Source organism: Orycteropus afer, unplaced genomic scaffold (genome assembly GCF_000298275.1).
Source record: "Orycteropus afer afer isolate SDZICR_OR568_19922 unplaced genomic scaffold, OryAfe1.0 scaffold00049, whole genome shotgun sequence".
Taxonomy (NCBI): Eukaryota; Metazoa; Chordata; class Mammalia; order Tubulidentata; family Orycteropodidae; genus Orycteropus; species Orycteropus afer.
In genome coordinates this window covers 12,556,577-12,572,521 of record NW_006921636.1, presented here as the reverse complement: position 1 = coordinate 12,572,521, position 15,945 = coordinate 12,556,577, and the positions used below count along the sequence as shown (strand labels likewise).

At 50.2% G+C, this 15,945-nt stretch overlaps 1 protein-coding gene across 1 annotated transcript in view; it reads left to right on the top strand.

Annotated features, from left to right (window-relative positions):
* The first annotated feature begins 13,910 nt into the window (after positions 1-13,910).
* Positions 13,911-15,945, top strand: part of PKIG (cAMP-dependent protein kinase inhibitor gamma) — a 4,720-nt gene continuing 2,685 nt past the window's right edge. Inside the window, exon 1 of the mRNA XM_007938400.2 lies at positions 13,911-14,058. Within this exon, the coding sequence (XP_007936591.1) occupies positions 13,911-14,058 (148 nt within the window). The remainder of the gene's footprint in view (positions 14,059-15,945) is intronic.

Sequence of the window (15,945 nt, the reverse complement as noted above, 5' to 3'; positions counted from 1 at the left end):
AGCCCTTAGCTGTCATCCCCAAGCCCTCCAGCCCTCAAGCCCTATAAAACCCAAAGCCACTGCCATTGAGGTAATTCCGGCTTCTAGTGACCCTATGGGACAGAGTAGAACTGCCCCATCAGGTTTCCAAGGCTGTAAATCTTTACAGATTCAGACTGCTTGATCTTTCTTCTGTGGAGCTGCCGGTGGGTACAGACTGCACACCTTCAGGTTAGCAGCCAAATGCCTTAACCACTGTGCCATCAAAACTTCTCCCCCAAGCCCTAGGCAACCACTAATTTGCTTTCTCTCTTCAGATAAACTAAGCCAAACTCACTGCCATGGAGTTGTTCCTGACTCATAACAAGCCCCATTGGGTTTCCAAGGCCGTATTTCTACAGAAGTAGATTGCCCAGTCTTCCTGCCGAGGAGTGGCTGGTGGGTTTGAACCACTACACCACCAGACCTTCAGGCCAGCTCGGAAGCCCAAGGAGGAGTCACTGTGAGTCAGATTCGACTCCACGGCAGTGAGTTTGGTTTTTTTGGTTTGGCTCCAGATAAGGTTTTGATCCTTAAAAGCGTGAAAGTGCTTAGGAATCTTGCTGATATAGAGTGAGTCATCCCCTGAGGAGTAATTAGATAAATGAAGTTTGACTCTAATGTATTTTATAAATGGCTTTGTTAGCTAAGAAGCTACCAGCATATCTCTGATATGCCCAAATTTGGAGTTGGATAGACAGGAGACAAGTTTTTTTTTTTTTTTTTTTTTCTGGGTCTTTTCCACTTGTCAACCTAGTTGAGTGTCAAGTAGGCTCTTTTCAGTGAGCAGCTGTAAAACGATGATGGCTTCCATCAGAACCAGTGGTGGTTCAGTACAGGATCCTCTTTCTGTCACCTGACCCCATGACTGGCTTTCTCTCTGTGTCTCGCTGCAGTTGTCAAAGTAGCAGGCACTTGTATAGATCCGGGTCACCCTTTAAATTTCAGGAGGCAGCGTGCACAGGATCCTGTCAGACACTTAGAGGGCCTTGAACTGCGTGGTCTCTGGGGCTGATTCTCATTAGCATACCCACTGTCTCTCTCCTGACTCATGAGCTCAGTCATTCTTTTAGAACATTTCTTAGGCACTACATACCAGCCACTGTGTATGCTCATCACCCCGCTTACTTCTGCATGGCCTGACTGACCCACTTGGGGATAGCCATTTGAGCTGAGCAAAGCCAGGGGGGCAGAGTTTGGTAACAGGACAGTTCTCTGATGAGACAGAAGCAGTGTCATCTACAGCAGGACAGAGTCATTCCCAGAACGTATCCGAAAGAACATGCACTGACCTCTGGGCCATCACTAGGAGGTGCAGACCACACCAGGTGACACCAAAATGACCGTCTATAAAATCTTTGTGTAATGTTTCAGCAGAAACTGGTTACTTTTTAATAAAAATATCCCATAACAACAAAAACATTTTTGTGAAGTCCAGCTTACGTGTGTCCATGTACCTACAAGGCTAAAACACTATAAACACTGTGCTCATTTACTTGTGAGCCTTTTCTGATGTGCTCCAGTCAGAACTGTCTAATCATTACCCAGTCACAGTTACACTGCATCACATGGTTTCATCTGCACCTACCACAAGCATGCACTGTTGTTTCATAGTTGCTGATCTTACCAAATTTTCTGGTGTGATAGCTACAATATTGTGCTAAGTAGCATTTGTAAACCTGTATCAGTAACTTTTGAGAATGAAGTAGTAATTAAAGGCAAAGAAGGAAGAAAATTAAAAAACTGCTCAGTTACTGATAGTGTTGTAACTGATACTATAATTCAATGTAGAAAGGTTTTACAAAGCAATTTTGTTGTTAGTATTCATATAATCTAAGAAGTACTACATTGAAACAATTTACAACTGTATCACCTATTAGTCTGTTATTAAAATTGATAGTAAACATTGCTAAGGATTCTTTATGGTCTGGTACAGGAGGAAGTCCATGGGTGGGAGGTGACACCATGAGTTACCACACTGCGTGACACCAGCCCTAATGATGCTCCTGACTGAATTAGGAGTGAGGAAACCAGGTTCAAGTCCTTATTCTGTCACTAACTGGTTGGAGGACCTTGGAGATTGCTCTGAGCCATGGGCTCTCCATTATGAGCATTAAGTAAGTCAGTGCCACTAAGGCACTAAGGTACATGGTGTCAGTGCTGGAAAGCAGTATACACTCAGTGAATGTTGAAGAAGTGAACATCCTGTAATTCCTTGTTCATCCTTCTGCACACCCAGCATCCCCCGCCCCCGCCCCCACGCATGCTGCTCCCTCTGCCTGGCCTGCTTCTCACTGCCTTCAGGTGTCTGCACCAGTGTCAACTTTATCTGAGAGGCTTCCTGGCTCCCCTGTCACGTCCTGTCCCCTTGCCCTACTTTCACACTTCTGCCACCTGATACTTACCTGTTTGTTCATGGGACTCCCTCCACTGAGTGGGAGTCCAGAAGGGCTTCATTGCTCCATCATCAGTGTCCAGCAAGCAATAAATATAAAGATGAAGGGCAGGAGGGAGGGTGGGAACGGTGTCCTTAAAATTAGAGACTGTCTGTAAGTGACTCACCATGAGTCGGAGCCAGCAACTAACAACAACATATAAATGACTGGTGCTGAGCCTGCGCCCTACCTGTGCACCTCCTGTTACAGCTCTTTCAGCATCATTTTTAAAGACTGATCTACAACGGTGGTCCCTAAACTCTCCTCTGTCCCATCACACATGTGGGCTCTTCATTTATGAGTCTGCCTTACAAACTAGACCATGAAGGCCCTCAAGGCCACGGGTTGTACTTACTGTCTTTGTATCTGTGGCTTCTCATCCCAACCTGGTCCACATTGAGTGGTTAATAAAATCTTTTGAATGAATGAATATTATAGAGATGCTATCTTGCTTTCTCTGCAGCATGTTTTGGGGATGCTTTTTATAGTGGTCTAGAGAAGGGACCTTAGAGGTGGAAAGAACATGAGAGATTGTTCTGATTATCTATTGCTGCATAAGAAATCACTCCCGGTACTTAGTAGCTTAAAACAACAGCAGTTCTTTATTATGTCTCATGGTTTCTGTGGGTCGAGAGTTTAGGAATTCTGGCTTGGATCACTTGTGTAGTTGCAGGTAGATAGCAGCTGGAGTGGGCAGCTGAGGGCTGGAGTCCCTAGAGGCTGGGCAGCCACATCTCGCTCCATGTGTCACAAGACTGCTCCACGTGGTCACTTCATGGGGTTAGCTTGGGCTTCCTCGCATCATGGCGGCCTCCCATTTCCTATGTGTGGCTCAGAGCTCCAAAAGCACGTGTCCTGAGTGAGAACCAAGTGGAAGCTGTATCACCTTTCCTCCCCTTGCCTCGGAAGTCCTGCAGCATCACGGCTGCTGCATTTTGTTTGAGAGAAGCTAGTCAGTAAGGTCTGCTTATTCAAGGGGCTGCAATCAAAACACCACCTCTTGATAGGAGGAGGGTCAACGAACGTGCAGACACGTTCAAAACCACCACAGAGATGTGCGGTCTCATGCTTCTCATGCCTTCATTCCACACTTGAGATCTGTGAAGTTTGAGAGGGAAGAACACTGCCCAGAGGCACCCAGCCTGGCGGTGACAGAGCTGGAGCCAGCTGAACCCCTGGACCTTTGGCAGGCCTGCCTGGAACTGGTCTCACAATCCCTTCCTGCCCCACACTCCCTAGCACTGCTGCTCTTGGGAACCTTGCTTTTTGGCTGAGTCCTCACCCAGCGTAGATGCAGCAGAAGACCTGGGGAGACCCAGCCTTCCTGGTCACCAAGCAATACCTCAGCCGGAGTCTTCTGCCTCTTTCCAAGGCCCTCCACAGAAGCCCAGAATTTCATGATGGGAGAGAGCTCCCATCAGTGATGCCACCCTGTACCGCCACAGGGTGAGATACGGCTGCTAAGGGAGGGAGAGCTTGAAAATTTGTGCCCCTAAATAATGATTCTTACTATTGTCGTGAAGCTAGATACCAAAAGTAACATGTGGTGGCAGGATTCAGGGAATCGACATCACAGGAAGGATTCTGGAGATTTATACCTCCAGTTGAAAATCCCTAAACAGAATTCTGCTTAAGCATGGTCACGTGTGTCAGGGGTATGTTGTAGCCAGCACCGTAGAATGTGTTGGGACATTGTTGTCCTCATGTGCTTCCTTCAGAAAAGCCTTGTCGTGAGACTGGGTATAGAGAGGAAAGAGGGGCAGAGAAGGGAATGGGCACTTTTTAACTAACCCTTACTATGTGCCAGGCAGAGAGCTAATTGGTTTGCATATTTTGGAGCCTAATAGTGCAGGCTCGATCCTTCTCCACACTCCACAGATAACATGACTTTGGGCAAGTTACTCCCCCTCTCTGAGCCTCAGCTTCCTCTTCTGTAAAAGAGGGATAGAAATACATTCTGCTTCCTAAAGTTGCTGTAAAATTCAAGCATTAAATGAAAGAGTGCCTGTAAGGTGCTGAGCAGAGCTGGTCCCTGGTAGGAGCTCTGTAAATGCTGGCTTTGATGAATCCCCACCACCATCTGAGATCATACTAACACCCCGTTTTATAGAAGAGGAGTCTGTAGTCAGGTAAGGGGTCGAGCCCCACCCAGCTGGAGGAGGCAGAGGTCTGAGAGACTCCAAACCCCTGACTGAAGCTACTGCTCTGGGCTCCAGGGAGCTCGGCCTGGGCCTCCTGGGCATGTTAGTGGTAGGCAGGAGAACTCTAAGGGCTTTTTGTCTTATGGGGACCCCATGTCAGGGTCCTGAAAATGTGACCATCCAGATCCAGGAATCCACTTAGGAGGCAGTTTCTGTGTTGGCTTCAGAGCTTCAGTGCTGGTGTTAAGTGCTGCGCCCCCAGCCTCCCAGGCCAAGTCCAGACCAGCCAAACCAAACAGAACGCTCCTGACCCCTTGAGCCCAAACCCATCCATTGATTTCAAACAAGTGCAGTGCGGTCGCAGCCCGGTGGAAGCTCTGCTGCCCATCCCAGCCCTTCCACCACTGGACCCTTTTGTAGCACTGCAGTGCTACAGGCTCCTTCAGGAAGCCAAGCCCACTCTGTGCTCCGGGACTCACAGGAATTCAAGCCCTGGAGTGTTCAGTCACTGGTACCCCGACCTTGGGCTGCGGTGCTTCTCCATGTCCATTCAGGAGACTCTTACAAGTGCCGGTCCTGTGCAGTGCAGTGGACATAACACAGTCTGTGGCCACAAGGAGGGCACAGGCTTGTGGGCCAGGCTGGCAAGGGTCCTGTTATTGTATGTGGATGGTAAGGGCTGTGAGAGGCTCAGTTTAGTCAGGAAAGACTGCAGGAGGAGATGATGCTCGGGCTGAGTTTAAGCGGATAAATTGTGGTTGGAAAAATAAAGAGAAAGAGGAAATAAAATTCCAGGTAGAAGATACAGCAAGCTCCCAGGCATGCAGGTACAGAACTGCCTGAGACAGCATGAGAACTACAAACTGCACCTGTGGCTAAGTGACAGGAGGTGACACTAAAGAGGTAAGCTGATCACAGTGGTCCTTGTGTACTAGTTAAAACATTTAAGCTGCTTCTCAGATGGTAGCCACTGGTGGATTTTAAGCAAGAGAATACATGCAGGATGGGTGTTCTAGAAAAACATTGCAGCAGCTGTGGATGATCAGAGGAGGCTAAACTCAGTGACAGTTACAACAACAGTACTAACAGCTGGCACTTACTGAGCGCTGACTGTGGGTCTGGTGCTGAGCCTTACATGCTTGAGTTCATTTCATCTTCATGACCAAGCCTCTGAGGTCAGTGTTATCCACATTTTACAGATGAGAAAACCCCCATTTGTTTATTCAGCAGGTATTTGTTGAGTACACTAGACCAGACAGTGGTGCACATATGTGATTCTTGCCTTTGTGGAATTTACAGTTTAGTGAAAGAAAGAGACTAAAATAATGGCACAAATAATCACACATTTTGGTAAATGCTGTGAAGACCAAGCAGAGTAGAGTGACACAGAATAACAGGGGACATTCTGGGACCAGGACGGACAGGGAGGGCCTCTTGGAGGAGGGACATTTAGGGAGGGCCCTGAAGGGTCAGCTCTGTAAACAGCAGGGTGTCAGAGAATGTGCCAAGCAGAGGAAAGAGTCTATGTCAAGGCCCCGAAATTTGTGCAGCCAGAGCAAAATGGGCCAAGAAGAGAGTGGAAATGAGAGGCAGGGCCGCAGAAGAAGGCAGGGCCAGCAGAACGCAGGACTTAGGGGTCGTAGTAAGGAGTCAGGATTGTGACTGATGTGGAATAGAAAACCACCAAAAGGTGAACTCAGATAGGGAAATCACGTGACCTGACTTGTGTTTTGAGAGCATCACGGGCTGCTTGTGTGGAACATAGGCCTTGGGCAGGAGACAAGGGGGAAGCAGGCAGTGAAGCTTGGTCAGTGACAGGTGAGATCTGACAGACGGGGGGCGGACGTGGAGGGGAGAAGTGGGCAACCTTCATCTGTACTTGCAGGTGGAAACAGCAGGGCCTGGTGACGGATTGTGGGTGGGTGGCGGTGGAGGAGGAGGAATCCGAGCGGCTCCAGGTTTGCAGTTTGAGCAGCCTGGCCTGTGGTGGGGCCCTGACTGAGCTGGCAGGAGGATGTGCCAAGTTAGATTCCCAAATCTAGAGCTCGTAAGAGAGGCTTGGGGCGGTTTTGGAGTTACTGGCATACGCTCTGTAAGAACCCAGGAAGGGAGTGGAGAGGGAGTTGAGTCCTGGGGCTCTGCCACCCCGGTGTAGAACAGGACTTGTTGCCTGTGCGCAGGAGCTTGAGAAGTGGCCAGAGAAGTAGGAAGGAGATCCCTGAGGGTGTGGCAACTGGAAGCCCCTCAGAGAACTAGCGGTTGGAGAAGCAAGATGTCTGGCATTGAGGCAGCCGTGTACGAAGAGGACACCACTATCTCCGTGGGAGTGGCACTGTGGAAGTCTCTGAGGACCTTGTCTGACTCCAGCACCCTCCCCTTCTCCTCGCCATGTGGCCTTCCAACGCCAGGCTCTCCACCTGCCTACACGAGCGGCAGAGGCCAAAGGGCTGGCCTTTGAACCCCAGCTGGAGACGGGCTCCTCTGTGGTGAGCCTCCAGCTGTGCCTCTGAGGCATGTGGTAGAGCTTTGGTGCTGGGCCCCCAGGGCTCTGAGCAGCTCCTCACCTCCCAGCCTCCCTCTCCCTGGAAGAATGTGCTCAGTCTGGGGCCCTGGCTTTTCTAGGCCTAACTGCCTCTCTGGTTCTGGCTCTTCCTCACAGAGAAAAGCCGCTTCCCTTTGAATTTGGGGAATGCCAACTCACTAGGCCAACCACAGCCTTTTCCTTCCTCAGAGCGGCCTTGGAGAACCTTCTCTCTACCCCAGGAGGCCTCTCCCATGGGCCCAGTCCCACTCTGGCCTCTGTGTTCTCTGCTAAACGGTCTGCTTTCTCTTTATACAGGCTCTGCAGATATTTAATTTAAAAAAAGAGAAAAAAACAGGAAATGACCTTTCTGATATATTTGGAAAAGCAATTTGAAGCTGTAATGGAATCTGTCTGAGCTCTGAGGAGTAATAAGCTGCAGACGTGGAAGGACACTGTGTAGCTGTTGGCCTAGCTCAGGGCCTCTTCAGTGTACAGAGCTGGAGGGAACTATTAGGAACAGAAGGGAGAAAGCCGCTCCCTGTGGGTGTACCTGGCAGTGCCCTGGACTCCCAAGCACCTACAGGAGCAGAGCCTCTGACCCTGGGCATGGAGAGTTTGGGCGAGCAGAGTGCAAGGGCACCTCGCTTCCATTCAGTCCAGTACATTCCAAGTGAGTCAAATTGCCTTACAAGCACCCAGACTCTAGAGTGACTAGAACTTCCCAAGGCTGAGGGAGGAATGAGGCCACTTCCCCCTTTAGCATCCTACCAGGCAAGAGCTGAGGTGTAAGATAGTGCCTTGTTACTAGATTGGCTGTTGGCCCTGCCTGGATCACTCTCTGTCCGACTCCTCCCAGGTCGCAGCCCAGAGCCGTCTGCTCAAGGAGACCTTCCCTGACTGTCCCGCTTTCACGGAGCCATAGGCGTTCTTCCTTGGCACCATCACACTTCGTGGTTACAGATTTGTTCACTTGTTCATTGACTTTTTTTTTTTTTTTTTTTTCTTATCAGACTGTAAATTTCACGTGGAGAGAGAACATGTCTTTTAAGTCTCCACTATGTACCACTGCCTGGCACAGTGCCTGATATATAGAAGGTGCTGAGTGAACACTTAATGAATGCAGAATGGGTATATGAAATGTCAGTACTGAAAGTCTTAGAGATCACATACTTCAGTCACCTTGTTCAGATGGGGGAAAGGAAGCAGGGAGCCAGGAAGGGACTCCTCAGGGAAGGAGGGAGAGAGGCACAGAGGGAGGAAACGGAAGGAATGCATAGACTATCTCTGGAAAGGCACAGAGGAGCTATGCATGCCTTGGTGAGGGCTCTGGGACAAGTGGGGAGGAGATTGAGCTCTTAATGTTTTTCCTTTTGAGTTTCATACCACATGCATACATATTCAGAAATTAAATAGTGAAAAAAACTAATGCTGCCATGATAGAAAATTTTTAGAATGCAAAAGAATAAGTTTTAATCACTCATAATTTCATTGAACCAAAAAAACCAAACTCACTGCCGTTGAGTTGGATCTGACTCATAACAACCCCTCCTTGGGTTTCCGAAGTGGAATCACTGTGGAAGAGATTGCCCAACCTTCCTTCCAAGGAGTGGCTTCCTTCCAAGGAGTGGCTGGTGGGTTTGAACCGCCAGCCTTCTGGTTAGCAGTTAAGTGCCTTTGGCACCATGCTACCAGAGCTCCCTATGTGACTATATCAGTAGAGGCCCCTGGGTGGTGCACATAGTTTACACTCGGCTACTAGCCTAAAGGTTGGTGATCCAAACCCACCTAGCGGTACCATGGAAGAAAGGCGTGGCAGTCTGCCTCCATAAAGATTACGGCCAGGAAAACCCTCGGAGCAGTTCTGCTCTGTAACACACGAGGTCCCCGTGGGTTGGAACTGACTCGATGGCAACAGGCTTGGATGTGTGGTTTGATTATGTCATTGAGATTGGTTTTTACTTTACAATGATGCGCATATATTCTCATGAGTTTCAAAAATAGTCTCAACCATCATCTCTGTGTATCAGTTAGCGAAAAATGTGTCTATTCCTCTGTCTGCCATTTAGGAACTTGGCTTGGTTTCCTCAGCTTTTGACTATTTTAATAATACTACGATGAATGTCTTATCCATTGATCTTTATGTACAATGTGGATTATTTTCTTCTAATGAGTTATTTTAAGTTGACTTATGGCTCAAGGATCTGAAAAAAGTTGAGGTTTCTTGGTGCACATTGTCACATCTCATCTCCTTGTGACTGCAATGGTTTACACTCATCAGCAGTCGGAGTGACCATTTTCTGACTGATTTCCAATTCTGAGAGTTCTTTTCTCATTGCTGTTGACTTTAAAGGGCACAGGATGAGGGGAGGAGAATTCAAATGTAGAAGAAATGTGCCGTATGCTGCGGATCAGAGAGCTCACTAGGGCCAAGCCCCAGACCCATTTGGGAAGCACTGTTTCCAGGTGGGAGCCCAGGGATGGGGCAGCCCCAGCCCATTGGCTCAGTTGGTGTTTTCCAGGATTGAGTGTTCAGCTTGGCTCGGTGTCCTCTCGGTGCCAGCAGGGTCAGCTTCCTGCACTGGGCAGCTTGTAAGGTCAAGAGCAAGGGCCAAAGCCCCTGGGAATCTGCTCCAGCCAGCCTTTTCAGTGGAGCTGGTAACTCCATCCCTCAGCATCAGATCCTAGACATACCAGACAGAGGCCTTTCCCAGCAGTCCCGAGAAGGAAGGGCTTTAACATCCCCACAGCACATGGGTGGGTGGGGTACATAGTGTTGATAGAGCGCCTCCTCTGCCAGGCACTGGGCCAGGGTCGGTGGGTGGAGCACGCTGGCTCAGCTGTGGTGTCCAGGATTAGACCTTTCAATCAGGCCTAGTGAAATCCCAGACAGAAATTCCTGTCCTCATGGAGCAGACCTTCTAGCTGGGGTAAGAGATGAGGAAACCAAGGCTCAAGGAGATGGTGTGGCCTGCTCAAGGTGTGCCCCTTCTCAGTGTCCTGGGGTGGGTGAATCTGAGCCTGGGAGCCAGATAGGGACGCCTGAGTCATGGTCGTAAACCACCTGAGAGAGCTGTGGTGGGGATTAAATAAGCGATGTACCCAAACCACCATCAAACCAAACCAAACCTACTGCCATTGAGTCAAATTCCACTCATCGCCACCCACATTGGGTTTCCAAGGCTGCAAATCTTTACAGAAGCAGACTGCCTCATCTTTCTTCCACAGCGTAGCTGGTGGGTTTGAACCACTGACCTTTTAGTTTGCAGCCAAATGCCTTAACTACTACTATACCACCAGAGCTCCTTGGAAACATATTTAAAAAAAAAACAAACAACAACTTTGTGCTATCAAGTTGGATCCGACTCATAGTGACCTCTCCTTCAGGGTTTCTGAGGCAGTATCACTATGGAAGTAGATTGCCCAGTCTTCCTTCCGAGGAGTGCCTGGTGGGTTTGAACTACCAGCCTTCTGGTTAGCAGTCAAGTGCCTTAGGCAGTGCGACACCACACAGAAGCACCTATTATTAGATGCCCTCTTACTATCATTGTTGGAATTGTTATCATTTTTCTCCTTTGTTCTTATTACTGGTGTTGTTATCCCAACAGGCCATTCCCCTGCTCTGCTGCTTTGAGCAGCCTCCCCAAACGCTAAGGGCAGCAGTGAAACCTCTGTGTCCTGAAGATGGACTCTCTTCTGGATCTGGTAGCCAAAGTTTGCCTTCCTGCCAGACAGTTAAGAAAAATAGGCAGGACCTGCCATCTGCTGGAGTTTGGTGGGATTGCTTCAGATAGACAAGCCCCATCTTTATTTTACCAAACCGAAAACTGGACTCACTGCCGTTGAGTTGGAACCCACTCACAGCGACCCCTCCTTGGGTTTCCGAGGCAGTATCACTACGGAAGTAGATTGCCCAGTCTTCCTTCCCAGGAGTGGCTGGTGGTTCGAACCGCCAGCCTTCTGGTTAGCAGTCAAATGCCTTAGGCACTACGCTACTACAGATAGGGGTAAAAAACAAAGGCCCAGACAGGTGCAGAGCCTTGCCTGGGGACAGGTGGCAGAGCTACATCCATAACACAAGGTCCCATCTCTGATTTCCTCTCTCTCCTGCAGGACACCTCCCGGTCTCCCCTGCATGATCTTTGAGTGCCCCTCCCCTCCTTGGCATTCTGCCTCCCTCCCACCCCACCCCAGGACTTAATGAGGGCCCCACTCTGGCACTTTCCAGACACTTCCTGTCACCATCAGTAACCATCTAAAAGCTTTACAAAATAGCTTGGGCTTATACAGACGTCAGCCATTACAAAATTGTTGTTGTTGTTGTTGTCAGTTGCCATGAAGTCGGCTCTGACTCAGCGACCCTGTATGTTCAACAGCATGAAACACTGCCCAGTCCTGGGATCAGTGTTTTACTGCTATTCATAAGGTTTTCATGTTCATGGCCCAGTTCTTCGAGAAGTGGATGGCCCTGTCCTTCTTCCCAGTCTGGCTTAGTGGGGAAGCCCCACTGAAACCCATCCACTGCGGGTGACCCTGCTGGTATTTGAAATATTGGTAGCATAGCCTCCAGCCTCACCGCCACACACAAGCCGCCACGGTCGGACAAATTGACAAGAGTTTCTCGTTACTGACAAGAGTTTCTCGTTCTCACAGAGAAGTTGACAAAGTTGAGTTTTTTTTTCATGTTCGTTCGTTCTTTTTCTTTTTTTTTTTTCATGCTGACGTCCTTCCCCACAGAGACTGAGTTTCATTGCAGGGGTGGTTTTGCGTCTTTCAGTGACCAGTGTGCCAGACATCTCGCTCCGTCAGTGCACATCCGTCTGCTGCATTTCTCTTTATGATTATAATTCATGTGACGTCATCTGATGGACATCTGAGTGGTTCCCTACAGCTGCTACGACAGACAGATCATGTGCACCACCATCCATGCACCCCCTCCCCACACACAGCATTGGATGTGGGCCTGTGTGTGTCTGAAATCAGGATTCGCTGAGGCCACCCCAACTACACTGTGAACTCCTAAGGTCAGGCCAGTGGCTTGGACCGCTTCCTAACTTAGGGTCTGCCAAGTAGCCCGACTTTATGGAATGACAGTGATGTCATCACTTTAAGACAATTTCAGATGCTTATGGGAGATACTAGTATCCCTCTATCAGATTAACCTTTTAAAAAAAAAAAAATGTAATGCCAGTTATTGGCAAAGGCACGGATCAGTGGGTAAATCTGGTGATAATGTAAATGGGAGCAGTGTTGAGTTTAGAAGGGTGGTTTCCCTCATCTTTTTGCCATTGTAAATACCACTGTCCCATTTAGGAAAGCAACTTAGTGGTAGTGTCAGAGTCTTAAAATTGTTGCACACTACAGATTCTACTGCTAGAGATATACTTTAAGGAAATAATTAGGAGTGAGCACAGATACTGTGTAAAGGCCTAGTGCTGTCTGTAGTGGTGGGAAATTGCAAAGAAGTAGAAGCGTTCCTTTCTCAGGGATGGTCAGATCAGTCACGGTTTAGCCGAGTGCATGTACAAATATCACAGAGAATGAGCCTCAGTAATGCGTTCCACGGTACTCTCAAGAGCAGACTGTGAAGTGAAGCATGCAGTATGACTCTACAGTGATTCTTCACGTGTGTATGGCTCTTCTTCATATATGTGTGTTTCTCTTCTCTTCCCTCTGGGCTGTGTTAACAACTCTAGGGTGTTATCCCACCCATCTCTGACGCAATAACTCCTGTTTACATCCTTCCTCGCCTTTCCCTTAGGCTTCTTTTCCAGCCGTGTATCTCCATGGACCTACCACTACCTCTCCTTTTGGGGGGCTCACAGGCATCTCAGAGTTAACGTGGCCAAAGCTCCCTCGTAATCTCCATCCACCTTTATTCCTTGACATAGTCCTCTTGCCCCGTTCTCCATCTCCATAAGCCACATGTGTCCACGTGCATATTCAGGTCAGAAGCCTGACTTCCCTATCAGTCAAGCACCAAGTCCTATTGATTCATCCTCCAGATTACATCTAGAATCTGTATGAAGACCACCACCACCTTGTTCCACCCACCATCTCCTTGCATTTGAACTTCGGCGGAGACTCCTCACTCGCCCCCTTCCCAGCCCTGTTCCACACAGTGCCTAGCCCATCAGTCCTGACCTTGCCCTAGAGCTCTCAGGGGCCAAATTGCGGGTGTGACCTGGCCCCTGCCCATCTCAGCAGTGTCCTCCCTGTCCCTGTCCCTGTCCCCCTCCTGCCCTGCCAGGTTCTTCCAGTGCATGATGACTCTTAGCCTTTATCAGTGCTGTTCCTCACTCTTCACCTAGGCATTACTTCCCCACTCTTGGATGAAGATGTCACTTCCCAGCCTTGGCTTAGCCCTGGTAGTCACTCCAGCACCCTGCATTCTCCCTTGAAGCTCTGAGCACTGTGCTCACTACTTAGTTGGTTATAAGGTAATGTTATGCCACCCCCAGTAGACCGTAAGCTCAGACAAGGCAGAGACCATGGTGACTCATTCATCAGTGCATTTGCAGTGCCTGGCGTGTGATGGTGACACGTGTGACTGTTTATCAGTGACTTAGAGATATAGAGAGGATGCTCTTTAAAATGTTGACACTGGTTATCTGGGTGGAGAACTATGGGTAACCTGCTTGGTTCTTGGTATTTTTCTGTACTTTGTTTTGCCTTCATTGAAATAGATGGTAGCATATTTTGTCAGATTCAGGGAGCTGGTGAGTCTCCTGTGCCCCTGCCTCTGGACTCACCTGTGCCCCGCCCCGCAGGCTTGAGAGCGATGCGCCAGGCGTGATGGAGGTTGAGTCCTCCTACTCGGACTTCATCTCCTGTGACCGCACGGGCCGTCGGAACGCGGTGCCTGATATCCAGGGAGACTCCGAGGCTGTGAGCGTGAGGAAGCTGGCTGGAGACATGGGCGAGCTGGCTCTGGAGGGAGCAGGTCAGAACCAATGGGCCTTTGGTATTCCCCCTGCTGGCCTCTGGGGCTGGCCGCCAAGTCTTAAATGCCCCACTGTCCTTCTTGGAGAACAAGCTGCATTAAAATCAGGTCCCATTGCCATGATCACTGGCAGAGTCCAGCCAAACATTTGGCTGGAGGGTCCCCAGGGCCAGGCACGGAGGAACATCTTGGATCATGAGGGCTCTCTGGCTGGTCATCCTGGGCTCCTCCCTCCCCCATCCACTTAGTCCACCTGCAGGTCCCTCCAGGTCTGCCTCCAAGATCCATCCCAGGGCCTCCATTTCACCCCATAGTCCCCGCCCAGCCCAGGCCCCTCAGCTCTCCCCTGGTGGAGGGATGGCCTCTTTCCACTCTCCCTGAACCCTCTCCAGCTCTCCCGTCCTGCCCACACCACAGCCCACAGGATTTGTGTAAACTGTCCTGTCCTGGCACGATTCTCCTAAAACCCCCAGTGGCATCACACCCAGAGTGAAGCCGCCCTCATCACGGTGCCCTCCAGCAGTCCCCCTGTGGCCCACCTCCCCTTACCTTCCCCTGTAGCCACATCCTGTGGGCTCTTCTTCAGTCCCTCCACCTGGTTTCCTCTGCTTAGATCACCTCCCACCCAGGCTGCTGCCGCCTCCCACTCCAGGCCCGAGCACAGACACCAGGCTCGCAGAGGGGCCTTTCCTGATGGCAGAATTGCCCAATCACTGTACCCTCATCGCTCTTAGGAGCTCTGGTGGCATAGTGCCTAAGGCATTGGACTGCTAACCAGAAAGCTGGCGGTTCAAACCTACCAGCCACTCCTCGGAAGGAAATTGAGCAATCTACTATGATAGCAATACCTCCTTGGAAACCCAAGGAAGGGTTGCTATGAGTCGGATCTGACTCGATGGCAGTGAGTTTGGTTTGGTTTTGGTTTTCATCGTTCTTGGACAAGGTATTTACTGTCCTGTAGCACGTATTCAGTGGCCACCTGAATGGAGGACCCGTAGCACCTGCCGCCCCATGACGTTGCCTGGGGTGCCCTTGTCTCCATCTCTCTGTTGTCCTCTTCTAGGCCCAAGTCCATTGGTCAGCCCTGGGCCCCTCCTGTAGGAAGCCTCCCCTGGTCTCCCTGCACTGACAGGTCCCTCTCCCCCATCCCACAGCACCATGGAGGCTGTGGCTTTGGTCACGTCACTTCCCATAACCCATTGCAACTGCTGGGCTCTGTGTCTATCCCTGTTGGGGCTGTCTTTGAAGAGCTACAACCCTGTCTTGTCCCTTTGTGTCCCCAGCCAAGAGCCCTTGGCCCTTGCTGGTCAAAAGTGACCTGTAAGCTTACTCAGAGCAGAGAAGCTTCATGGGAGCATGGAACCCATCCTGTGAGTCCCAGAGAGGTTGAGTGGCTTGAGTGTGTCACCCAGCAAGTTCACACTGATAGCATAAAAACCTGGCTTGAGAGAGAGAGAGTCCCCTTGAGTTCCCACTCCCACCTCCTACCTCCACCCCAAAGCATCCCTGGTCATGTGGCAGCACGGGGCCTCCTCCTGCTGCTCCCCTCTCCAGCCTCAGCACTGTCTCCCTGGGCGCCCTGTGAGCAGCGGGCCTGACACGCTGCTCCCTCTGTCTGCCCCTCCTCCTTCCTGCCTGGCTCTGCCTCATTCTTAACAGCCCAAGACACCGGCTCAGCTTAGAAGCCTTCCCTGACTGTGGGGCTGCCCTCTCAGACAGGGGCACCTCTTCTGCTGCCTCTGTAGCCCCCAGTGCCCCTCCCCTAGACCGCACTTCTCCAGCACTGGGTCTGTCTGTGCCCTCGGTGCCTGGTGGTGGTTGGTACATGATAGAGCGGCCCAGTCAATGGCTGTTCACTGACCAACTGAGTAACCACGATGCCCAGCT